The sequence below is a fragment of the Amyelois transitella genome, chromosome 15, assembly GCF_032362555.1.
Source record: "Amyelois transitella isolate CPQ chromosome 15, ilAmyTran1.1, whole genome shotgun sequence".
NCBI lineage: Eukaryota > Metazoa > Arthropoda > Insecta > Lepidoptera > Pyralidae > Amyelois > Amyelois transitella.
Genome location: NC_083518.1, coordinates 1,939,682 through 1,966,047, shown reverse-complemented (window position 1 = coordinate 1,966,047; position 26,366 = coordinate 1,939,682). Strand labels below are relative to the sequence as shown.

Genomic DNA, 26,366 nt, shown 5'->3' with positions numbered 1-26,366 from the left:
ATCATATAAATTCCTGCGCGGGTTACCAGCGCTTTCAAGCGCCTAACGCTTTTTTTACGCTAAGTTTCCAGCTTTCTTTCTGTATAGGCCTTATTTGTATCTCATCTTAATTGACAGATTTGAGTCACTAATTTTTAAGGTTTAAGATTTTAAGATTGGTGTACACACTTTTACCTATATTTAACCTCGGATGTTTGATTCATGCTAAATTGTCAGCGTAATCGACACACTTTTGCTTTTAGTATTATTAGCATTCACACGCCGTTCAGCTCACTTTAAACTACGCGAAACTACTAAACCTGTTACTAAACTAAGCGAACGAAAGATTGATAAACAAACATATTTTAAAAATTATAATATTAATAGTAATGGATTAAAAAGAGGAGATTTATGAATGTTGACAAGCCTAAATATCTTTATCTGTTTAAGAGATAAAGAAAAAGAGGGTAAATAAAACTTACGCTACCTAAGGCCACGTTCGTGAATAAACTGAGACAGATTGATGCTTGGATTGATGATACACATCAAATACAATCAACCTTAAAAACAAGCTTTGCTTCAAATGGCAACTTCGAGTATTTTCGTGTTCTCCCGGTTCTTGCCACATGAAATAATTTTGCATTTCAAATAATATAATTTTACTCTTTCTAACACATGTCGAATTCATATTTATTACTCTTTTTTACAAGCCAAAGCTGAAGTGGAGCGATCTATGGGCTTCTTGTGCAGTTTACCAACACGACAATGGCCGAATTGTCCGAATAGGATATTTTTTATTGGCCCATACATCCCAACCTGCCATGTCTTTGGTTTTTAAAAATGGCGTATACAAGCTTTTTGTTTGCCGGTTTACGCTGTTGAACCGTTTCCAAGACCTCTCGCGCTCTCATACCTGACGTAAACGTCGTGAATATGAAATTTAAGTACATCTGCCGATATATAATCAACACTTTGAGCCCTGTGAACCAAGTTTTGTAGCGTTATGGTGAATTAGAATGGTGCCTGTGGCTTGTCAATCTTGCACGTCGTCAGGTTACCCATTCGTAACGTAAATAACACCCAGCGAGCGTTTTCCATTTCAGATATGACAGCAATGCAAAATAGTAGATAATGGAGAGTTCAGAAGATGATGCGGGCGCTGCGGCGAACGCACCCCGCCGTTCAGCGGCGCGGGAAAAAGATAATGGGGCTGAGAAAGGCAACGCAACTAGTAGTTCGTCAATGGAAACATCCGAAGCCCGAACTTGGTGCCAAACGCCTGCTATGTCGGAAGAAAACTTTGACGGCGATAGTGTGCCTTCGCCGTCATCGCACGATGCTAACACCAGCACTGAGGCTATCCTGGACATGATTGATGAGATTGTAGACGGTCCAGGCGCGCCGAAACGACTGCCGCATTCTTTGGACGCTAACAGCGAGTCTGCCCCTATTAGTGACAATCCAGAATTAACTAAAGTGGTTTCAGAGGACATTGCCGTCCAAATATCAGTGCCATGCCCTGAACCAAGTGACAAAAGTGGTCAGGAGCACGACGCGTCTGTGAGTGAACAAACAAAAAGTACGTTTTCTCCTTGTGATACAGAAGCTCCGGCGACTGTAGCTGGTTTGGCTGATACTGGTTCCCCACAATCAAGTGAGCCTGTGGTTGAATCAGAACCAGCGGATACACCTGTCATGACTGAAAGTAATCCAGACGAAAGTGCAAATACTGAGTCTGTTAGTGACTGTCCACCTCTCAATCTTCCTACCAGCAGTGAAGTGGAGACAGAGCAAAGTGTTTCTAATGTAAGTGTGTGTTTAGCCCAAGACCGAACAGTGAAATGTGTGACGTCTACATATGACAATGTGACTGTAGTAGGAAGTGCTGAATCAACGTCTAGTGATAATAGTGTTTGTGATGGTAAAGTTCAGGTCCATGAAGCGCCAACACGATCCCCCCTGAGGCGGAGGCTTGTGCGGCCTGCACCTAGTGATCGGCGGCCAGATTCCACAGTGTCGTCCACTTCAACAAGTGATGAACATACAGAACAATCAATAAGTGAAATTAAAGATGTTTCTAGTTCATCAGATGCTGTGCCTGCAACTGTACATGGTAATGTAAATGAAGAGATTAGAAATGTAAGTGAAATTAGTGTCTGCAAAGCAGAAACATCTGGGAGTCCTCCTAAAAAAATAAAACTTATTAGACAAAAATCAAGTACTGTTGGCCATAATGTGCAAGACAAACCAATGTTGTTGCTTGAACATGAGCAATGTCAATCAACATCTGCAGAGACTACTGAAGCTATTATAAGTGAACCTTGCCCATTAGTAACTGATTCTACAAGTGCAACAAGCTCAGATGAATGCCATGCCATGGCAGATCATAATAAAGAGGTAATGCATGAAATCAGTATAGAAATTCCTTCAAATGAGTGTAGAAAAGAAGATAAACAAAAAATAGAAGAAGAATCTAGCGCAGGCCAAGGTGCTTTAATATTAGCACCTGAATCAAAAGATGTAAATGAAGAACAATCGGCAATACCTACAAATGTAGGCTCCAGTAGTAAAAGTTTAATAAACCAATCTGAGTCAGAGGCAAGTATAATGATAGATACTTCAAAAAGCAAATGTGAGAATGTGGAACAAGAACAGTCTGAATCAATTAAACAAGTCCCAAAATTGACCATTAAGTTAAGTAGCAAACAATCTGATGAGGTAAAGTCTCCTCCTGTGCCTAAGTTAACTATAAAACCTATTAAACCTCCTGTTGAGGATAAAAAAGTGGAAAATGTAGAACAAATGCCTAGTATTTCTAAACTGAACATTAAACCCATTCCTAAACCACCACAGGTGAATGACAATTCAATGCGATCCTTAAGTAAAACTGAAAACAGAACAGAAAAAGATGAAGAACAAATTCCATTAGTGACAAAAATTAACATCAAGCCAATTCCAAAGCCTCCAGAGAAGATTAATGAAGTCCATCGCAAGTCTAGTAGTAGCGAAATATCTGAATCTGAATATTCTGAAAATGATGACACAAGCACATCTGATCAAGCATCTGCTTCTGATCAAGGGCCAACGGATATGGTTCCTAAAGTAACCATAAAACTTGGCAAGCCTGGAACTCAGAGTGAAGGCAAATTTTATACAGAAAAAAATATTCCTAAACTTACTATAAAGGGTTTACAAAATGAGAAGGAGGACATTCGTAAACTGACAATAAAGAACATAAATATGCATCACAATGAAAAAGAAGATCCTGAGAAAGGAATACCTAAGCTGACAATAAAGGGCTTTCAACATTGTGAGAAGGAGGACTCAGATTCATCCAAACTTAAGTTAATTATCAGCCAATCTGAGGATAAACAATCAGATAAAATACCTAAATTAACAATCAAAACAGTAGCAAAAGCAGAAGGTCAGCCTTTAAGTCCCAAGCTTACAATAAAACCCATAAAGCCTCCTTCAGACTTATCCAGTAAAGAAGGTGTATCAGATGTTCAGCCGATCCCCAAACTTAAAATATCTACAGAGCCCCTTTCTTCTGTAGTAGAGGTAAAAGAAAATGCCCATGTGCCTAAAATTACAATTAAGCCAGTTACTAGGGTTGACATTGATAGTAAACCACCTAAAAAATCAACTGCAGTTTATGAGAGCCCAGAAAACATCCCTGTAGTGACAAAATTAAATATCAAACCAATTTTGAAGCCATCAGAGTGTGAAGAATCATCAGAGAGTATGAAAGAAAAGGTTCCTGTAGTTTCAAAATTAAACATTAAACCTGTCATTAAACCTAAAGATAATGAAATAAATTCTAGTTTAGAAGATATTCCTAAAATTACAAAATTGAATATTAAGCCCATAAAATGTCCTGAAGGAAGTTCTTCAAAAGAAAAAGACTGTGATGAAATGAAAGCTGAAGTCGAAGAAAATAGTATACCTGTTGTTACTAAACTTAATATTAAGCCTATTATTAAGCCTGCAGATGAGGAGACATCTAAAGATTCAGGGAATCAATCCTCTGAGACTGGGAATTCCAGCGATGAAAATACAGACAATATACCAATTGTTACAAAGTTAAATATCAAACCTATATTGAAACCTAATGACTTAGAAGATGTTTGCAAACTGAAATCCTCAGATGACCAGGCAGCTATTCCTGTTGTAACTAAACTCACTATAAAGCCATTGGTGAAGCCTGAGGAAAGTGTTTCACCATTATCTCCTAAAAAAGGTTCAGATTTAAGAATTTCTATTCCTGTTGTCACAAAGTTGAATATCAAACCGGTGGTTAAGCCAGAGGATGATAGTAATCAAAAGTTAAAAGATGATGTAGAGGATAATTCTGTAAAAAATCCACCTATAGTAATGAAAATTAATATGAAAGCTGTGGCAGATCCATCAAGTAGTGAAAGATTATGTGTAGATAAAAAAATTAACAATGTTGATGATACTAGAGAACATATTTTTAATAACATTAGTGAAGAACTACCCAAAACTAATTTAAAGGTTAATTTAAAATCATCTGAAATATATGATTTAGAAAGAATCTCCTCAGGTAACTCCAAAATAGACAGGGTAAGTGATAAAGAAGAAAACATAGAATTAGAAGCGAGAGTTGCTGATGTAAACATTAAATTAGATACTTCATTAAAACAAAACTGTGTACCTGAAACAGCAGAAATACTTACAAATGACATGAGTAATTCTAATAGAGAGCTGCCTTCAAGCAGTATTTTAAAAATTAAGAAAACAGAAGAAATAGAGGATAAACCTATCATTGAGTCAAATACCACTCAGGAGAAAACACAAATATCACAAGTGTCTAATAGCACATCATTAGAACTAGAAAATTCAATACTTGAAAAAGAGGAATCTACACCAGAGGATAATAAAATAAATCAGAAAACTGAAAACTCAAGTTCATTAGTTGAACCACCTGTTGATACATCAGATGTATCCCAAATAAGGAATTTAATTAAACAACAAAACAGATCTGTACAGAACTGTACATTGTTGAAAAAGCTATTGGAAACGTCTGATGATTCCTTAGACAATAGACTTGAGCCATCAGAAGAGAAAACGAATAGGTCATCGTCACCTTCTTTACTATGTCAAGAGCCTGTAAACTGCCTTGAAAAACAATCTGATCAACAAAGTACTGGAAATTTGTACTCTGACTCGATCCATGACAGAAAAAACAGAAGTCAGAGCCCTGAAGTACCTAGTGATTCTAATGTCAGTCCAGCAGCGATAAAAATTCGAACCATTCAAGAAATATCCAAAGAAGCAAGTGAAAACTTGAAAAATCCATTAGAGATTAATATTTCTGAAAAAGTCAATCAAAGCTCTGGACAAGATTCACCAAGAATAATTTTGAAAATCAATAAGACTGACCATGGAGCTTCTGCAAAGATTATAACAGAGGATCCCAGTAAGCCAGACACAGAAGAGCAGAAGGCTGAGATGACAAATGAGATAATTAATGATAAGGAGAGTCCAAAAAGAAATGTTGTCAACAGTAAAAGAAAACACGAGTCTTCTGTTACACAGAGTGCACCAGTGGGCAAAAGATTACGTAGTTCCAGAATTGTTGAAAGTATGGATAAATCATCATCTTTAGTAAGACGCAATGTTGGAAAAAGGCAAATAGACCAGAGCCCACTCCAAAGCAATGAACCAGAGCTATCTGTTCTCGAAACAAAGAGATTAAAACTTGGTCAGCTGTTATCAAACAAATCTCTCACTATTTCCCCTGTCGTAGTAAGTCAGGAGACCTCTGTCAATAAATCTGTAGATTTTAAACATGATAATAAGGGAAAGACTGTAAATCACAGTTTGCTGAACAACGAAAACTGTTCTAAAAATGGCAACTCCAAACTGCACAACATTTTGTCTAACTTGCAAGCAAATCAGATCCAAGTAAAACCTGTTATTAACGACAAGAACGAGACTGTTACTTTAGAAGTTGATTCGAATATATCATCAGGGAGTGGAGAATGTGACATTGTGAGGGAGAATTGTCATCCAGAAGTTCAGGAGATGATGATAAATGAGAGTTTTGAGTTTCCTAATTTCGGTATCAGTGCTGATGAGATGTCTCAGGATCCGTTGGAAGTGGATGGTTCTAAGTTAAACAATGAAGAGGTGAACATTCCGAAGGCAGTGGAGATGACTCCGCAGCCCAAGAAGCGGGGTCGTCCGCGTAAAATTCCGTTGTCGGAGGGCGCCAAGCCGATCCCAGCGCCTGTGGTGGCGCTTCCCGTCACTGCACTCGAGGAACGGCCCCAGCGCTCTTTGAGGTTGTCTAGGTAACTACACATTTCTTATTTTTAGTATCTAGAACAAGTCATGATCTTTAGTCAGCAATGGTAAAAATCCATTTGATTCAAATATTAATGATGATTTTCTTTTACTACTAAAATGTGTTGTAAATTGTATCAAACAGTCATCACAAACCATCTCAGTCTCTTGACTTTGATGGCAAGGTGATTTTTTTGCTTATCTAGACTCTACTGAGTCTATAGACTCACCTTTTTTTACTATACACTTAAATGTAAGCATATTTTTATCTTCAGAGACCGTCCAGCAATAATCGCGAAGCCGAGAGGAGGCCGCGGCCGCGGGCGGGGGGCTCGGCGTCCGGACGCGCCGCCGTCCGGGCCCAGCGCCCCGGACGAGCCCGAGCCCGAGCCCATAGACCCCACGAGCTCAAGGATCAAGCTGCCGAGGATGACCGAAGCCCTGGACAAGTCAGTGTGCTCAACGCCGCTGTCGAGTCGTCGGCTGAGCGAGAGTGGGGATATGAAGCTGTTTGGGGATTCTCAGGTTAGTTTTTTTTAAAATACTTTTAGACCAATAGATTCTACATTAAATTTATTAAAGAACTGATGTTAAGTTTGTCTTGCCAATCCTTTTCCCGATAATTCCGTAACACGTCTGTAATTAACTAATATACTCCTGGATTATGGTCGTAAAGTATAACAAGCTCCTCCCCAGGGAGGATTCACACGTAATAAACGCTAGGCTTATTCAAAATAATTTGTTGTTAATTATGTATATACAATTATGTAAAAATAAGGTTTACTGAAGGAAGTACAATTTATCTGAAAGTTAAACTTTTATTTACAAATTATATTGAAAACCTCTTTTTATTGCCGTTGTATCACTTTCTGATGATCTGAGATGAATCCGACCGCCCTTAGACGACATAATTAGGTCGGTCTAATATGTTTTTTACATCCAGCCAGATCAATTGAACACATTATTTAAATTTCCAGTCCGTCAGTTCCGTGATGGATGAAACTTCCAAAGAGGATTCGTTCATGAAATCCCCGTCGCCAAGTCGCGGCGGGCGCGGTGCCCGCGCGCGGGGCTCCCGGCCGGGCCGCTCGCCGGCGCGCGGCGCCCGCAGGGGAGGCCGCGGCCGCGGGGGAGGACGCGGCGCTATGTATATGAAGGTAAGGATAACTTCCTTCCCTCTTTGAGACGCCATTGATTCATTATTGCATTTGTTCCAGTAGGGTTTTCTTTCTTTTAAGCTTAGCTAGATGACACTATTTATAAGTGACTGTATACTTCATCAGCATAGACCAATAACACCAGACGGTATTTCAAACTTTCATAGCTTTAAGGCAAAAATGAATCCCTTAATGTTTGTCATGTTTGACCTCGAGTCTTTAATTTGATAATGTTCATAGCCGAAAAATTTGATGGAAAAATGTACAAAATAACAATGACCGCAAATAAAATTATTGAAAAAAAAAAATTACAAAGATTTTTAAATTTTCCTATAGGCAACTCATTTTAATATTCAAAAAAGGAACACAGCAGGCAGTACAAATTGGCGCTAAAAGTTTTCTTGCAAATGAAGGAAAGAAAATTAACTGATAGTATAATTTTAACAACCAAATACATAAAAGTAAAAAAAAATTTAATTGTTCTTATCACTTTCGAAATTATAATAAACTAACAAATAAAAAAATGGTATACAATTTTATAAGCAAAGTTTTACTTATTTTTCGTTGCAAAAATAAGAGTGGCCGAAATCCAAAGTTTCAGTTTTAAAATGTGAAAATATGGTATGCAGATAAGTGAAAAATTTTAGTAATACTCTCTTAGTGGGAATAACCAACTATGAAAAAAAAACTGTATCTTATGTTTATTATGGTAAGGCTTCCAAAAATATCTCTACAAAATAAACCATTGTTATAGGAAACCCTTGGTATATACGGGCGTGTGTGTGGACCTGCCACCACCACCGTGCAACTCTTCGAAGAGGAGACATGCATGATGGATGATAACGCGACGCCAGCCAAGTGAGTTTGTTGTATAGTATTCATAATCATATTTTACTATTTTTACCGTGTGGTTCCCGGCACTATAGAATAGGAACACTCCGTACCACTTGACCGAGAATACGCAATGATCCAAAATTACTATTAAAGTGTAGAAATGACACATCTTTTAAATCATAAGACAAAATATGTAATTTAGATCCATCTCCTTCCCATGGATGTCATAAAAGGCGACTTGGGATTCTTCTTTTAGGCGATGGGCTAGCCACTTGTCACTATTTGAATCTCAATTCCATCATTAAGCCATGCAGCTAAATGAAGCCTTTCATTCTGCGAAACTGTTGGCACTGTTTATCTCGTAATGGATATAGAAGTGATTGTATGTATACCTTTTTAAATAATAAGGTTATTTTATTCTGGGATGACCAGTTTCTTAGTACTATCCTCTATACGAGAGATTCTGGCTCCTGACATTAAACTAGTTATATCCTCAATTCCCTGGAGAGAAGCCCTGTGTGCGCCTTTGACATGTTCCTGGAATTGGATAAGTCACATTACGAGAAGATTACACGAAGCGCCTCCCATCTGACCTCTAAACCGGCTTTGCAGGGGAACCTAACCCATATTGGAACATGGTTACGCATTCAGTTGCCTAAATGTGTGTTACTTCGGAAAAGAGTCATTGGTACAAGTGGTCAGTCGAGGTGGGATTTGAACCTCTGCCTTTTTCCGTGTGAATGACGTGTGGCGACTTCACGAACGTCACACGCCATCAGCCAATGATAGTGAGAATACGTCGCGCTCAGCCAATAGTAGCGAAGAGTCTATGGCGTCATCGAAAAAGGCCACCAGCCTTGCCGGCGCGTGTGATAAATTGCAATTTAGTAGATTTCACGGATTGGAGCATAAATACAAGCTTCGTCTCAACATCGTCTATCGCGCGGTTCCCCAGGCATAACACCTAGCCTGGCGGAAGGCCTTGCCTTTGATGGCGGTCGAGCCCAAATCATCGCTCCCGCTACAGACGCGTTTATATGTGAGCCTCGTAACGGTTCCACCACCCATATTCACCAGTACTCTTTCGTTAGTTACTACATCTTATTCTTGCTTCGATTTCTATTGTGTGAAAAATAAATGACTCGTTGACTTTGTTTGTCGTATGGTTCCCGGCACCAATACAAAAAAGAATAGGACCACTCCATTTCTTTCCCATGGATGTCGTAAAAGGCGACTAAGGGATAGGCTTACATACTTGTGATTCTTTTTTTTGGCGATGGGCTAGCAACCTGTCACTATTTGGATCTCGATTCCATCATTAAGTCGAGCAGCTGAATGTGGCCATTCAGTCTTTTCGGGACTATTGGCCCTGTCTACCCCGTAAGGAATATAGACGTGACTTTATGTATGTATGTATGTTGACTTTGTTACAGGCCTTCATGCTTACTGGACGAAGATTCCCAGAGCTCCGTCAAGAGCTCCACGAATGAGAGCAACAAATTGAAGAAATCGAAATTCGCGGACTTATTTGACAGGTAAATTTCAATTCAAATTACATAGATTTTTTAAAACAAAGCTGTAAACATGTTTTCAAAGTCTGAAATATCTAAGTGTTTTGTCTTTAATGTACCTATTTGATTTTAAACTTTTGCGTTGCATTGTACTAGTTATAAATAATACAAATATTAAACGCGCACGTAACGTACCTTTATTTTATCTTGGACTTTTCGAATCATATTACAATGATCGTTTAATACCTGTATTATTTATAAATAGTTTGATATATTGTAACTATTATACGATATTACGTATGCTTTTTGGGTTTAATATGTCCAAAGATTACACGTGTAAAACGAGTCACAAAATGCTTTAAAACCCGTAAATTTTACCTGCTTGGTACAACTTGCAAATCTTCGGGCAATCTTAAAAGCCGTAACACACAAGTTTAACGTTAAGTTAAATGTTACACAATATCATAATGCGGTTCCCTTTTGCAGTAATAAAATATGGACGGCGGAAGACGTGAAAGAATACACGTGGCCGCCACCCGGCGAAGGTGATGAGGAGTCTCAGGTAAATTATTTTTCTGCGTCATGCCTTAAAAAGGAAAATGGCATTAGACTCCAAGTGCACAGGACTTGGAGTCTGATGCCATTTTCCTTTAGTTTTTTTTTTAAAGTAAGGATTCATACTGATCATAAGTTTATACTTGTATTAGGTAATTGTGTTTTTCATTTGATTGACTTGATACTGGTCATAAACAGTTTATCTGTGCCAAATTTATTAGTTTTTGAATTTATTTATAACAAACATATCAAAATATAAAACTTTTGTCTTTATTAATAGTGTGAATAAAATATTATTTCGTTGGGTAAGAACCAAACTACTCCTTAACAGAACTAAACCTTAAATTATTTAACTAAGTTAACATCTACTTACTGTATTTAAAAACCTTCATTCCAAAAACAGTCTAAACAAATATATTATTGTGAAAGTCATCTTTGGTCAGTCATCAACTACAATCCCTGGAAAGATGACATTTAGGTAAAACGTCGCAGGTGAGAGAGATGAGAAATAATTTAAAAATCCATATAATAACTATAACTTTCATAAGGGTTAGTTTTTTAATTTTTAAGAGGGCGTGTGTAGGGATTTTCGCATGATAAAAGCGAACCGCATCTCTCTTTCCGATACATACAGCTTGAGTATTTTTAAGGCAAGAGTGAAACGGCATTATTTGAGTTGATATATAAAAAAAAGCTATAGAAACGTGATTCAGCTAGTAGTCGGCAGTTAAAGTGATGAACGTTGCGGGCCGCAGGTGATGATGATCGAGGAGCAGGTGGCGCTGTTCCTGGGCGCGCGCAGCCTGCGGCGGCGCTACCCCGCGCTGCGGCGCCGCCGCGTGGCGGGCGCCGAGCGCGCGCGCCTGGCCGCGCTGCTGGGCCGCGCCGCGCCCGCCGGTACGTCACACTGTTAGATACCATGTTGCTGGCCTGTCGCCTAAGAGGAGAATCTCAAGTTTGTGGCGCAGCGGCAGTGCGCTTGTCTGTGAGACCGGAGGTCCCGGGTTCGAATCCCGGCCAGGGCATGATGAGAGAAGAACTTTTTCTGATTGGCCTGGGTCTTGGATGTTTATCTATATACATAAGTATTTATTATAAAATATAGTATCGTTGAGTTAGTATCTCGTAACACAAGTTTCGAACTTACTTCGAGGCTAACTCAATCAGTGTAATTTGTCCCAAAAAAAAAGGATAATATATATATATATAGTCGCCTTTTATGACATCCATAGGGAAGAGACGGAGTGATCCTATTTATTTTTTTATTGGTTCCGGGAACCACACTGAACTTCGCATGGGTTGCATTATATGTAGAGGAGGAAGGTTTATATCTATGATAACTTTCGATATGAAACTTCCTCAGAAAAACAGAAAAATTACTTATATGTATTTGCATAATAAAAACAATACCGAAATGTATAATTTATGTGTACAAAGAAAATTTAGGTTCAATAAAAATATGCAGGTATTTAAGTACCAACTATTAAACTGGTAAAGGGTCAGGTCAAAAGTACCCGAAACCGCCGAGCTTGCATGAAGAGAGTTATGAATGTGGATGAAGCGAAGGAAGTATGCAGAGATCGTGGCAAGTAGAAAGAGGTAGTCTCTGCCTACCCCTCCGGGAAAGAGGCGTGATTTTATGTATGTATGTATCAAAGCAAAATCAGTTATCGTCAAAAATTATTAAATGGTTGACTAGATGGGATAAGTCCGCCACTGTATATTGTATTACCAATTTACTGTATTTTTGTTTTCTTTACACATATGTACAATAAAGATGTAACAAACAAACAAAAAATATAATATTATAATTACTCCGTAATTTAATGAAATATTTTGCTTAGTAAATAAAATTTTATTCTAAGTCCCTGACGCGACATTTGTGAAAGAGAACATTTGCGCATGAGATAGATTTTGTTTGCAATCGAAGCGAATATAATCACAAAATTTTTTTTTATTTATCTTGTGAATTTTCATTTCAATTCATTTGTATTTATACAAAAGTATAATATGTTCACATTTTTATCGATATTTTTTACAGATTTAACAGCAGTAGACGCGAGCGAAGTTCTAGACATTATGCTGTCAGACTATCCGCACAAGTACGAAGAGTACCGCTCATATCAGAGACAGAGACAGCTGACAGAGGACGACGTGAAAGAAGAGAGGGTGGACAAAGTGGAGATGAAGGCTGAAGTCAAAGCGGACGTGAAGCCTGAACCGCCTAAAGTCGACCCGGAGAAGACTAGACAGGTAAGATGAAACGGTATCTAGTTATTATGCAATCGGATACTTTGTTTTTTTTAAACTTAATTTTATCAAGGGTTTTCTCAGATCTGACATCTCGGAAATCCTCAATCGATGTAACATAGCTGTGTGTGAAATGTATTGTACATTTATGAGGGAATTGAAATTCAAATAGTGACAGGTTGCCCAAGGAAGTCCAAGATTATAATCCTATCCCTTAGTCGCCTCCTACGACATCCATAGGAAAGATATGGTTCCATACTGAAGTGTCGGAAACCGTTCGTTCTCCGTTGCATTCTAAGCAAACTCGAAAACAATAATAGTTATTGAGGTTATAATGTGTGTACAGGACATGGCCCTAGCGGCCATGGCCTCGGCCAGCGAGTGGAACAGCCGCATGAACGCGCTGCGGCGGCCGGCCTGCGTGGACCTGCAGTCGCTCACCATCCAGCGGCGGCTGGCCGCGCCCGCCGCGCCGCGCGCGCACGTGCGGCCCCCGGCCGGCTTCTACCCGCACGCGCTGCTGCCCGGCCAGTACCAGCACGCGTACAGGCGCTACACTCCCGACCAGCTCAGGTGAGGCGATTATTAAAAAGAAATTTTGAATTTGGAACGGCAGCGCTTAAAAATGACGGTTTATAAACCTACCTATTTGCGGTGTGGAGCGAAGGCTATTTCCGAACAACTAAGATAACTGGCCAGTAAGAGTTGAAAAAACGGGTTTAAATATGGAACAAACATAGCCGCTACTCTCCCGTGTTACCCATGTCATGAGGCGAGTTACGGGTTTCAAATTTAGAACAGGATAGGGACTGGCCAGAAAGATTTTGAACGTGTTTGAATAAAGAACATGGGACCGTCCGTTAGTTATACCCGCACCCGTTACAGCCGGGACATTATCAGCACGGGCTATACTACCGTACCTATAACTGCGAGTCTATTAACAAGTTCAGATTTCAAAGCAGAACTTATAAAAGTAGTATGTTTTTCCAACCCCAGGCCCTGAAGCATAGTGGTAGAGAATGCAAGTGATAACACGTAAAGGTTAGGGTTCAAACGTAATGGGCTAGGTTATATTCAAGAATAAGAATTATTTGTAAATGTAGCGAGTTTGGTTCTTGTCATATAACCGCCGGTTGGATTCAGCCGTTTTTAAAAGAGAACTTATTCTTTAAATATATCTTTTTTTTTTTACTTTATATTTTTCAGTATGTTTAATGTTTATTTTACTTTAATCTGATTTTGTTCTATCTAGAGAATTTTGTTCAAATTATTCAATGATGTTGAATCCTTGCGCACTGAATTATGTGTGGATAAATGGGACGTGCTGGGATTCGCTGATCGCGTTCACGGCACGCTGAGAATAATTTGACAAAAAAACAATTCGGAATTTTTATTAGTACTTAAGAATTTAGACTGGAAGTAATAAAGAGTACTATAAATCTATGTGTGTGACTATTCGTGCTATGAAAACGGATTATGTGATAAAAATTGCACCTTTGTTAAACCTACTTAGTTAGGCTACTTTTATTTTATTATCTTAAATATAAAATAATAAATTATTTTGTTATTCAAAAGTTCACGATATAATATATGTATCTTTTTGTCTCGTCTGGAATTTGAATTTATTGCATACTTTTCTTTTTGCACATTCCGCTGTGACACGCATATTTTCAGTTAAGCAAACATTTTAATTCGAAGCATTTTTTTTGTAATGTTTTTACAAATAATAAATATTCTCAGATACTTCCCGCTGAACACGGCGTTGGCAGCGCCGCCCGCGCCGCCCGAGAGCAGCTCGGACTCGGGCTCGGACTCCGAGCGGGACTCCAGCGCGGACTCCGACGTCAACACTTATCATCATCTGCACAAGGTATACATTCGTTTGGACAGGTTTTAAAAATGTACTTGTAGAGTACTCATCCTCTGAACAAGGTATTATACCTTCGCTTTTTCATGGGGGTTTTATCGCAGACCTACTCAATATGCTCACAAAATTTCATGAGAATCGGTCAAGCCGTTTCGGAGGAGGACGGGAACGAACATTGTGACACGAGAATTTTATATATGAGATGAATGTATGCAGCAATAAATTGTCATTTTCGTGTCATACAAGAAGAATATCATGTGCTCAACTCCAAAGGAGATTTTCCTTTTCAATATGGAACACACCATTCTTTTCCTCACAAGGTTAGTTGCAAGCTGGCTAGCGGGATTTTTTTTTTTCGTTTACTTTTGTATTTAGAATGTTAAATTTTTAATCTTCATAATAGTTTCATTTTTTTTATAGTGTCCAGCCATTGTTCCTAGCTGTAGCTACTGTCCCTTAACATAATACGATTCTTTGAATTACCTGGTTGACTGGAAGAAATCCCTCACAGGGATAAGTCTGCCCTTGTACATCGTTATTTTTAATGTATTTTTATGTACTACTTAAAATTTGTTATGTACAATAAAGTATTTACAAACAAACAAACAATAGTTAGGATTTTCAAATCACAATACACGTACACGTATGTACAAATGTACCAAGGCGCATTTCAATAGTTTGCAGAACCTGGGGAATCTTTGTAGTATTTCCAGGTTTGATTGAGTAAGCAGTTGTACCCTAAAGTGGTATCCCAAGTATTATAGATAGATAAAACTTTATTGTACCATAAGAGTGAAATACACAAAACAGCATAAAACAGATAGAGATTATAATGCATTTTATTCTCCAAAGATAATTTACAATGTAATGTAATCTTAAATGGAAATGAAATAAATTAATCAGTGTAATATAGTAATATACTAGACTACTGTATCGTTAATTCTACTTATATAATCAAATATTGAGATAACTCGAAAGGAATTATATTCTTAACAAAAAGATTGTGTAGGTATAAATATATTTATTTAGTTTAACCCCACATTAAGTTCTCTGTAAGACCCAATGGTTGACTGGTAGATAATGCTTCTAGCATTAAGTCCGCCAATTGTGCTATACATTTGTATTTTGTGCAATGAAGTTTAAATAAATAAATAAGATTCACCGCTCTTCACTGACCCTGTCGAAATTAATAAAATTCCATTTCACATTACAGAGAAAACGTCTCACGAAAGTGAAGCGAAGCAGTCACGAAGCCTCATGCAGTAAGGACATTAAAGAGGAGAGTCGCGACGGCGCCGAAGTGGACTTGTGCAAAGTGTGCAAGCTGAGATTGGAGGCCAACAGGAAGTATACTCACGAGAGATTCCTCGTGTGTGCCGAATGTAATGGCAAACGTGAGTAATGCACTTTATTTTACTCTTTAAATGGAATATGATCTCTCCATCTCTTAACCATGGATGTCGTAAAAGACGATTAAAGGGATAGGCTTGTAAACTTGGGATTCTTCTTTTAGGCGACAGGCTAGCGACATATCACTATTTGAATCTCAATCTCAATTCTATCACTAAGCCAAACAGCTGAACGTGGCCTACCAGTCTTTTGAAGACGTTGGCTCTGTCTACCTCGCAAGGACATTATATGTAAATTTTACTCTTTCTTTACCCAGATAGTACAGGACAGAATACCAAAATCCAGATCTACAAAATAATACGTACGAAAACGTGATATTTTTATAAGATTAATTCAATAGATAACCTGTGAAGAGGCAAGAAACAAACAAATAAACAAACTGTCGCATTTATAATATGTTAATTGGGTTTGATTATAAGAAATGACTATAATTTCTTTAAAGGTGCCGTGTGGTTCACGGCACTAATAAAAAAAAAGAATAGGACCACTCCATCTCGTTCCCATGGATGTCGTAAACGGCGACTAAGGGATAGGCTTATAAACTTGGTATTCTTCTTTTAGGTGATGGGCTAGCGACCTGTCCACTATTTGAATATCAATTCCATCATAAAGCCGAACAGCTGAAAAGCTATCAAACTTTTTAAGACTGTTGTCTCTGTCTACCCCGCAAGGGATATAGACGTGTTTATATGTTTATATGTTGTTTACATTCGCAGTGCATCCCGGCTGCGTGGAGCTGAGCGCCGACACGGTCCGCAAGTGCCGCGAGTACCCGTGGCAGTGCGCCGACTGCAAGACCTGTAACGCGTGCCGCGACTCGCGCCACGACACCAAGATGCTGTTCTGCGACCTCTGCGACCGCGGCTTCCACAGCTACTGCGTGGGGCTCGACAAAGTGCCCAGTGGTGAGTGGATGTACTCACATTACAGAGAAACCGTCTCACAAAAGTGAAGCGGAGCAGTCACGAAGCCTCTAAGCCAGTAAGGACATAAAAAAGGAGAGTCGCGACGGCGCCGAAGTGGACTTGTGCAAAGTGTGCAAGCTGAGATTGGAGGCCAACAGGAAGTATACTCACGAGAGATTCCTCGTCTGTGCCGAATGTACATACATAAAATCACGCCTCTTTCCCGGAGGGGTAGGCAGAGACCACCTCTTTCCACTTGCCACGATCTCTGCATACTTCCTTTGTTTCATCCACATTCATAACTCTCTTCATGCAAGCTACTGTCGTTTATTATTATTTTATTTTCATCTTACTGCCCATGTTTAAAGTCCCGTTCTTGTTTTGTTCTAATGTACCAAATTAACAATATGGATTGGTTAATTGACGTACATATAAAAAAAACATAACATGACATATAATTACGTAATCAAAAGACTGAAAGGCCACATTCAGCTGTTTGGCTTGAGTACTCAAATAACTTTAAAAAAAGAGGGAAAAAAGAAACAAAAAAAAAATGACAAGTTAAAAAATATCTTCCAAAGCACCACATCGAAGCAACGCGACCATCAACAACAACAACAACAACAATATAACTCGCTGGATCATATCTATATTTCTTGCAGAGTTGATAGAGTCAACAATTTCGAAAAGACCAGCAGGTGTATAGCTTAGCGATTGAATTAAGATTCAAATAATGAATGAACGAAAGAAAATAATGTTAATTTGGTACATCTAATGTACAAAACAAGAACGGGATCTTAAACATGGGCAGTAAGATGAAAATTAAATAATAATAAATGACAGTTTTATATTCAATATTAATAACGTTTCTCAATATTAATACTTCGCCGTGTGGTGCCCGGCACTAATATAAAAAGGAATAGGATCACTGCATCCTTTTCCATGGATGTCGTAAAATGCGACTAAAGGGTAGGCTTATAAACTTGGGATTCTTATAGGAGATGGGTATGCAAATTGTCTCTATTTGAATCTCAATTCTATGATTAGGCCAAATAGCTAAGTAATAATTTAATTGTAAGTTTCTCAGTAAGTGAATTATTAATTCTTTATGGGGAAATAAAGTTTTTTAAACTAAAGCTGAAAGTGGCCTGTCAGACTTTCAAGACTGCTGGTTTTTTTTACTCCGCAAGGGATTACAGACTTGATCGTATGGATTGATGGATAACGTTATCGGTACGATTTGTCCGGTGTTATATTTGAGTTGTAACATTCGCAGGGCGGTGGCACTGCGTGGAGTGCGCGGTGTGCAGGTCGTGCGGCGCGCGCGAGCCCGGCGGCGCGCCCGGGGCTCCGGGGACCCCGGGCGCGGGGGGCGCGGCCGAGTGGCACCACCAGACCAAGCGCGGCCCGGGCGGACACAAGGTCTACTCGCACTCGCTGTGCACGCCCTGCGCCAGGTCGGTATTGCTATAGTTGACACATTTATAATGGTGTACGTGTACGGTATGAGATTGCCATTTTGGTGATTATAGCTAGGAGGCTGTGGGGCTACGCGATGCAGAATAACAATTCCCAGAAAAAATTAAAACGATTTTTGCGGGAAAACAAGTTTCTAATTTTTGTCCTCTGTCTATCTGATGACATTGACATTTGTGTCAATACAAGTTGCGTTCAGAAACGCTACAAGGCTCTTTTAAAAATCAGTGTTTAAAACCCCCTCTTCAAACAAAACAAATCATATAACAACAATCATTTATTATCACTTCATTCTACACGAAATACCTTGATGATACTAAAAGAATCCCAAGTATATAAGCCTATTCACAGTTGAAAATAAATGATTATCTCATCTCAAAAAAAACAACAAGGGAAAAACTGAACATTAAAATAATACTAGGAATTAAATTATCAGCCTCCTAGTTACAATTGTCATTAAAAATACAGTCTCCTGAAATGTATTTAAAATTAAAGTTCTGTAAGGAAATTAATATAAGATATGTATCGTGAAATGAATAGCATTGTCATAGTTTCTGCTATGAGGTAGATTGACACAAATGGCTGGGAAAATAAATACAAATACTTTCTAGATCATGTTACACAAATAATTATCTGTAATATAACTTTACATTTTCTTACGGTTACGCATTTTGTAAATTAAACCTAGTGTTTATATTATTGAATATTTTATTATTATTTCCCTTACAAAACCAAGGATGTAAATATTCTATTTCAATGGGGCTTGAATTTAATAACAATTTTATTTTACGTGGTGCTTTCTAAAAAAAGCTTTTGTTACTCCTGAAAGTCTATTTTATCTCTAAGCCAAATTTCGTCAAAATCAATCAATTAATTTTTGAGTAATATCATCACTTACATAAAAATATATAATCAAGCCGCATAGAAATATTTGTCTTAGACTTAGTATTCCCTAAGTAGTGTGAGGCGAAAGTATTGCAATCCCAAACAATTGATAATATTTTGTAATATAGGTAAAATATAAACCTATTCAGTTTTGAAAAGAACTAAAAGTTAAAGATATTACATATTGTTACAATCTATGTATGCTATACTTTTTAAGATTTCTTACTCGACGAGATTTGATGCGCTATTTGTTTCAAGCGCGAATCTCCTCCAATGCCGTCCATGTAAAGAAATGGGGTAGGGGTATTTCTATTTTTTTCCGCCGGAAAACACAAGACACGGATGTGTGTGTATGTAATTTGCAATGTAGAACATACCTAATGTATGGTCTAAATATTTCTCTCTCACACTACAAACATTTACAAATTATTTTGTTTTACTATTGGAGAAAAATTTATTTTTTTGGACTTTATATATAGCCTCTTTAGAATAGTATTGATTAAAAATTACAAAATAGTTTGTGCATATGATATCTAGCATAGTAATAGTAAGCTGAGGATTCAAAATACCTTGTTTTCCCCGATCTCAGAATGTAAATGTTACCTCCCATTTGGTTCTTCACTGCAAAGGTAAATGGTATGTGTCTAATCATTAACAGTTAATAAAAAACTACGGCACTCGACCATAGTGAAGAATCGAATTTGTCAAAATGTTTGATATAAATAAATATATAAATAATCAGAGAAAAAAATATTATTTTCAAGTAAATCCAAGAGGGGCTACGTGAATACGTGAACGCATTAAAAATACAAGGAGGATTATTGTGGACGCAAATGAAGTACATACATTGACAGTCTATTCAATGATTTATGTGTCATTATTTTTGTTTTAATTGGTCTTGGTAGTTGTTTTGACGTCATCATCGTTTCATTGCGTGTTTGATGTGGACTAACACGATGTGGTTCATTCTATGTGTCACTACGACATCCGCTTTGTCTCTGGTAACGTAGCATTTTGGCCCCGCATAATGTTTCTCTATGCCCCAACGCAGCGTTCTTACTCAGCACCATCCCCCCTTATAATAAGTTGCATGCTGATCAGTAATCATAAGTTTTATTACTATGTCTTTGTGATGGATGTTTGCTCATATGCTAACTGGGTTTAAAAAATATATTGGCAAAGTTATTTGAGATACAAGTAGCATTTTCTTACTTACTTGTGTATTTATATTTTAAAACAGTCAAATTTTGCACAGATAAAGTAACACATTTGAGCAAACAATCTTCACTCACAGAACAGCAAAGTCTATAGTGACTTTACGTTACACCTTTGGTTGTGGGACACTAAAACTCTCAAAATTACTAGCATTTCAAAAACATATTGGCAAATTTACATATAGGTGTGAACATTTAAATTTGTCATCGCTGTGTGAATCATAGACGTTGGAGAGGTATGTCAATAAAATCGGAGCGAAGGTGACAGATAGTATAATGAGTCTGTGCTCTTCTGTTTTCTTTTGGAGACATACTCTTTCAAACGACTTCCCCCAAAGCGAAGACTCATTTAACTCCCACCTATAATAACAACTTTACTGTTCAACATCTTTCAATTTATAGTTAGATTCGTAATACTTTTTACTCTTTGCTTTTTTTGAAACTTTGCCTCGAGAGATCGGTGTCCCCTGTAACAGACTAACGTTCACCTCATCTTGTCTCGACTAACACTGGGCGTGTACCGGCGGCATTGAGGCGCTAACTGTCATGTCACCATTACCACTTGTATTCTAGCGCGGTGTACGATACACAAACTGTGGAACGGTCTTTATGGTACTTTCTGTTTACTTTTTTTTTGTTTAATCTATGACTTCTTAACAGTATTAATGAGTATACACAATAGATTTAAAAATATTATGGTAATACACTCGGATTTCCATTATTTATTTATCTTTCTGTAAGTGCTCTAAAATTATGGAGTAGTTCATATTCAAATTTTATATATTTTTACACTAAATTGTTTGAGGAGCTTAATTAAAAAATGGTTCCACTAATGAGTAATTCAAATAATCAACTTGATTTATGCCATGAGGTTATTAAGATTATCTTTTTCATGGCCCTTTTGAATAATATTCCATTTTACAGTTATACTTCTATTTATATTTATTTCTTTAACTTACTTTCACGAAGGCATTTTAAATACTATTTTAGAAGCTTCATAATATTTAATAACATCGAGTTGAAGCGTGACAGTGAAAAAAGTACAATATCTTTTGAATAACTTTATTCGTTCCATGTCCTGTTAATTCAAATTAAATTACAAATTTCATATAATAGCCTTCAAATTATTAAAGCTTATTTATATTCTTACAAAATACATTATAGTCAGTTAAAATGCCTTCATCCGACACTCTTCTCAACTCCCAACTAACACGAAGCACATAAAAACACCGCCGCTCAGAATACAAGTGGTATCACTCGGCATCAAATACTAATGGCGTGTTTCTATGTTCCGGGTTTTTGCGCGTGCGCTATGTGTGTGTAGGGCGTATCGCATCGGTCGCTACTGCCCACTGTGTGAACGCTCCTTCATCGGGCCCAAGGGGAATTTGCAGCTCGTCATTTGTAAGCTGTGCGATAGGCAACTACATCAAGGTACGTCACGGAACGAGTACAACGCAAAATAGCCTGTTGTATGGATGTAGAGTGGTTTGAAAATTGTGGGAGTATCGGAGGTGGGATGCGACTTTTTGGGGGATGTTTTGTCGATAGTTTTGCTATGGGAAGTTCTGTCAGTGGGTTTAATGTAATAAGGTATTTTCCGTCAATAAAAAATTTTAAAGCATAATGAAAGGTAACTTTTTGCATGAAATAAATTGTAAGTGTTAAGGAGTAGAAAACGTTAAAAAAAACTTTTGGGTCAAAGAGCTTCAAAATTGTTTGATTAATAGTAGATATCGTGAAATGTCCCATTCCAAATAAACAATTACAAAATTTGCAGACTGTTACAACAATAAGACCATTCTACATCCATAACATACATTCCTCTTTCAATGCTTGTAGTCCCTTGAAAATACATTCAGCATGCTCTTATTATAGTTTCCCCCTTGTGTTTCAGCATTTTGCGCTTCGCTGGCTCCCATTCCGCGCTTGTTACATTACTCATTTATCATAGTATTTGAATTATTTGTATTATTTTATTGGTAAATGCTCTGCTTGCGTTCTCTTTGCGTGCTTGCCTACATCACGCGTCGTAATGAGCTTTGTTCTTTTGAGTTTGAGCCGCGGACAAAAAGGTTTGAACTGGAAATGTGACCCAATGTAATTAATTGTACAGTCAAGAGCGTATAAACATGATCCGTTATGGCGTACGTCCATATGGAAAGGTTTTATGTGCCATTGAATCATAAGCGTTAAATCGAGCACAATTATAGGTTTAAAAAGGTCTCGCATTTATGGAAATCTTTAGTCTAATCACTGGATCAAAAAAAAAACCATATTCTAGAATGGGTAAGAATTAAAAGGAAAATTATAAGAGTTGATCAGTTCTATCTCCCTCGCTCTAGTAACGACAAGAAACTGAAAATGGGCTTAGATTTTAATAGGAAGTTCTTTTTCATATCCAGCACTGTTTTATTTTCAATCCCCCACACATTTTATCCATATCAAACGAATGACAGCAGGAAATAAATATAACTATGAAATAAGAGCGAAAGAGATAGCCTATTTCGAATTAACTGTACGCATTTGAAGTTGTCATAGACAGGAAGTGTTCTTTATTGAAAATGTTAGTAGGAGGTCATATTTCTTGTCTTAAATTTTTGGTCACGTTGCAATCTCTGTAAGGATAAGCTTGGTCCAAATATATCGAAATGATAGCTCAAAACAATAGGAAGCTTGTTTGTTAGATGTGTGTTAGAACTGTTTACGAGACGCATGATGTGAATACACGAGTTAGAAAACAAATATATGACATTAAAAAAAAAAAAAAACAATAAAATGAAGAGAAAATATTTGTGTGTATTTGTGTAGGTCAGTCAGCCGGTAAGAATGGGTAAATGTTACAGAAATGTGGGAGAAGGTGGACTTGATAACGTAGAAGAGTGTTATTAGAACGCATGAGCGAATTATGAGTTGCATGAATTTAGACTCAACCTTTACACTCAAATAATCTTTTCGCTGTGATATAAAATGTAGTTTCTTGTAAGTTGTTGTTCGACACCAATTGTAAGTTTGGCGATTTTATTAATAACTTTAAAATGGAAGTGAAAGTTACGTTTGTATGGAAACTTTAGAGTGTACAGGAGAGTCTTAAACCTTTTTAAGGCGGTAGAATTGAGCTTAGCGCCTAAATATAACGATAATGTTCCCACTTAGTGTATACCACTGCCGCCTTTAAAGGAATTAAGGAAAAGCGTTTGCTAGATGATACCAAAACTGAGGCATAAAGTCACCGCAAACAATTTTGGTATGTCGTTGGCAACGTGATCTCAGACTATGTAGAAAGGGTACTACAGAAGTTCATCTTGGGCGCATGATTATAAAAATACCGCCTACGATAGCTTCTGATACCTTTTCATCCCGCAGGCGGCCTTAAGGCGGATCTAGACTTGTGCAAAATAACGCCGTGTGGTTTGCGAGCATTTTGGAGCCTTATATATGTTATTTTTAACACCTTCGTTTGTGAATAGCAAACGGAGACGCGACAAATACACACACATGATGTGTGCATGCAGAGGTCTAGACTCGCCCTAAAGGGCCTGCTTTACACGAACTTGATTCTTTTGCCAGGAAATTGTATGGGCGTCCACATTTATGTTACAACTTTCTTCGTTTATAATAATTCTCATAAGCACTGCCACCCTGAAGAATCAAGTTCCTGTATATATTAGGTGATATATATTTACGTCAATCACAGGAAGAAGTATGGAACAAAAAGACTTATAATTCCTTAAAATCTATACAATGATTTAGTAAAAAATAAATAAATATTTGTTGGTCGATATTTCTTCTTGTGATTCGTATAATAATAATTAATATAAAACGCACTAATAAAGCGCAGACGCAGACCTTGTGATACATCGGTATATTGCTCTCTTGCATAATATTAATTATGACAACAGCCATAGTGAATAAAGTAAATTTCGATCAAAAAAAAAAACGTGTATAGTTTGACCTTGCTCTAAACAAAATAAGTGGCTCTAGCTTTACTTATCCCATGTACCGCCGATCATTAACAATTCCATACGTCTGCGCTTTCCGCCACATCGGCCGCCCGCCTAATCGGAGCGCGTATTCCGCAGAGTGTGTTAGGCAGACGGTGCCGGCGCTGAGCGTGCTGGACTACACGTGCGCGGAGTGCCGGCGCGGCGGCATCACGTCGCGCGCCGCCGCCGTGCGCCTGGCGCCGCGCACCATCGCCACGCTGTTCATGGCCAAGCGCCGCTTCAACAAGTACGCGCACCGCCAGTACCTGCAGAGCCGGCTGCGGGCCAAGGCGGCGGACGCGCCCGACGGCGAGCCGGAGCCCTCCGACGACGGCTCCGCGGAGACCGACTCCCGGGAGACCGACGCCGCCGTCGCCTCCATCAGCCTCGACTACGACGGCTGAACTGTACATATTGAACTGACCCGTTGTGTATTATATATAGCTGTTATTAGCATATTGTAACTCTTATTCGCTTCGGTAATACGGTTGTAAGGTAAAAACTGTTGCATAAATCTGATTAATATAACGATTAACCGGTAGGCTACGTAAGTTATCGGATAGTGAAGAGATACTAGCTGTATATTGTCTTATTTTCCGTAGTGCTTTTCGGTTTCCATCGAGATGTAACGTGACGGCGGAATGTGTATATTGTATGCTTCTAGCGGGGGCGGTACCCGCGGATCGGATTCCACCAGTGGTTGGCGGTAGGTCGCTGAACTAACGTGTATACTGTACAGTAACTATAACTAACTTCACTATATGGGTAGCTGGGCAATTCGTACTGTTTTTAATATTAATAGTTTTGTTCGTAAGTTTCTCGGACGGTCGTGCGATGTGTGTGCCCTCGCTCGGGACCGGACAGGTTAACTCTGTGAGTGAAATCGCTGTTAAATAAGTATAAAGTTTTATTGTTTTAAGTTTAACTCGATTATTATTATTATTACAATGTACCGTCGATGCCTAGAGCTGGAATAAATGTGTATATTAAAATTCTGCCTTTGTATGCATTTCGTTCTTATTTCTCAAATTCTGTATCGTCACTGTTGTGTCCAATCGGTTGCTCTCGCGACAGTGCGCATTTTCTTTTTGTTCTAGATAAGACTATTGTTAACTTTGCTTTATAAGGTATTTATTTTAGTTGTACTTCATATGGATACACCAGTATACAATCTGTCGTTCTGTTTAATATAAAAAGATAATATTTTCGCTCAACTCAATGACATGTGACGCCCGAACGCGTATGAATTTGCTTATGAATTTGTTATTTGCAAACTTCTCTTTAATCATGCGATTTATACAATGTTGATTTATTAATTACACCGTAGTTTATGTTAAGGATTTATTTAGTTTAATTTGTATGAATGAATTTCAGCAGCTCTGTCAAGTGATCGTCTCTTACTTAATTTCAAAGTACAAAACACAAAGGCTTCCTTTTATGTTAATATCTCACAGCCGTTCTGGAAAATGTATGCCGATCCCAATGATTATAGATTTATTATAGAAAGATCAAATAAATTATTTAACTCAGAGTATAATTATGTTTATTTCATGATGAAAAATTATTTATTTATTCAACTGTGTTACGAGATAGATTAAATATAGCGAAGTTGGGAGTGTGGTTCGCAGAGCCCGCTGTACTTACGGTAACCGCTTTCGGCTCCACAGTGCAATGACCCCGTATGTAATATATAAACAAATACTATGACCACTGTATTCGGAGCGACGTCATCGAATACTTGTAATGTATCTATCGTGTTTTAGTTTATAATTGTGCTTTGGTTATATTAATCATAATTTACTTAGAGACAATTTAAGATAAAATTTATGTCCGCAGAAGTATAATCCATCAAATCATGTTATAACTTTTTTACGATGTACACAACCGGCGCGGCTTCCCGCGGCCGGAGTTCGCATTGCTTTGACACAGGTGAAATTAAGACTTACATGTAAGAGGAATAATGATAACTTTATGTCTACTTAATGCAAGTGTAAACGTTCTAGAAATCTCGCACTGTTCGGTCAATTT

At 38.0% G+C, this 26,366-nt stretch overlaps 1 protein-coding gene across 4 annotated transcripts; it reads left to right on the top strand.

Moving 5' to 3' along the window:
* Positions 1-613: 613 nt before the first annotated feature.
* On the top strand, positions 614-26,356 carry LOC106140429 (uncharacterized). Of its 4 annotated transcripts, none has more exons than XM_060948019.1 (15): positions 614-6,296; positions 6,564-6,813; positions 7,266-7,445; positions 8,200-8,303; positions 9,713-9,814; positions 10,277-10,352; positions 11,101-11,242; positions 12,387-12,598; positions 12,942-13,168; positions 14,336-14,465; positions 15,676-15,856; positions 16,589-16,777; positions 18,054-18,234; positions 21,677-21,786; positions 24,435-26,356. In XM_060948019.1, exons 1-15 carry the CDS (start codon positions 1,111-1,113, stop codon positions 24,740-24,742), a joined length of 7,578 nt encoding a protein of 2,525 aa, XP_060804002.1. In that variant the 5' UTR covers positions 614-1,110; the 3' UTR covers positions 24,743-26,356. The 4 variants fall into 4 exon arrangements, with proteins under 4 accessions (XP_060804002.1, XP_060804004.1, XP_060804003.1 ...); XM_060948021.1 differs by lacking the exon at positions 24,435-26,356 and adding an exon at positions 19,903-19,976 and having other exon boundaries at positions 21,677-21,780; XM_060948020.1 differs by lacking the exons at positions 21,677-21,786; positions 24,435-26,356 and adding an exon at positions 19,903-21,668.
* The last annotated feature ends 10 nt before the right edge of the window (positions 26,357-26,366 follow it).

Excerpts from the sequence above, each read along its gene's own strand:
- LOC106140429 (XM_060948019.1), top strand. The coding sequence starts at position 1,111 with ATGGAGAGTTCAGAAGATGATGCGGGCGCTGCGGCGAACGCACCCCGC. Across the intron at positions 6,814-7,265 it reads AGCTGTTTGGGGATTCTCAG|TCCGTCAGTTCCGTGATGGA; the intron begins GTTAGTTTTTTT and ends TTAAATTTCCAG. Across the intron at positions 16,778-18,053 it reads GCTCGACAAAGTGCCCAGTG|GGCGGTGGCACTGCGTGGAG; the intron begins GTGAGTGGATGT and ends TAACATTCGCAG.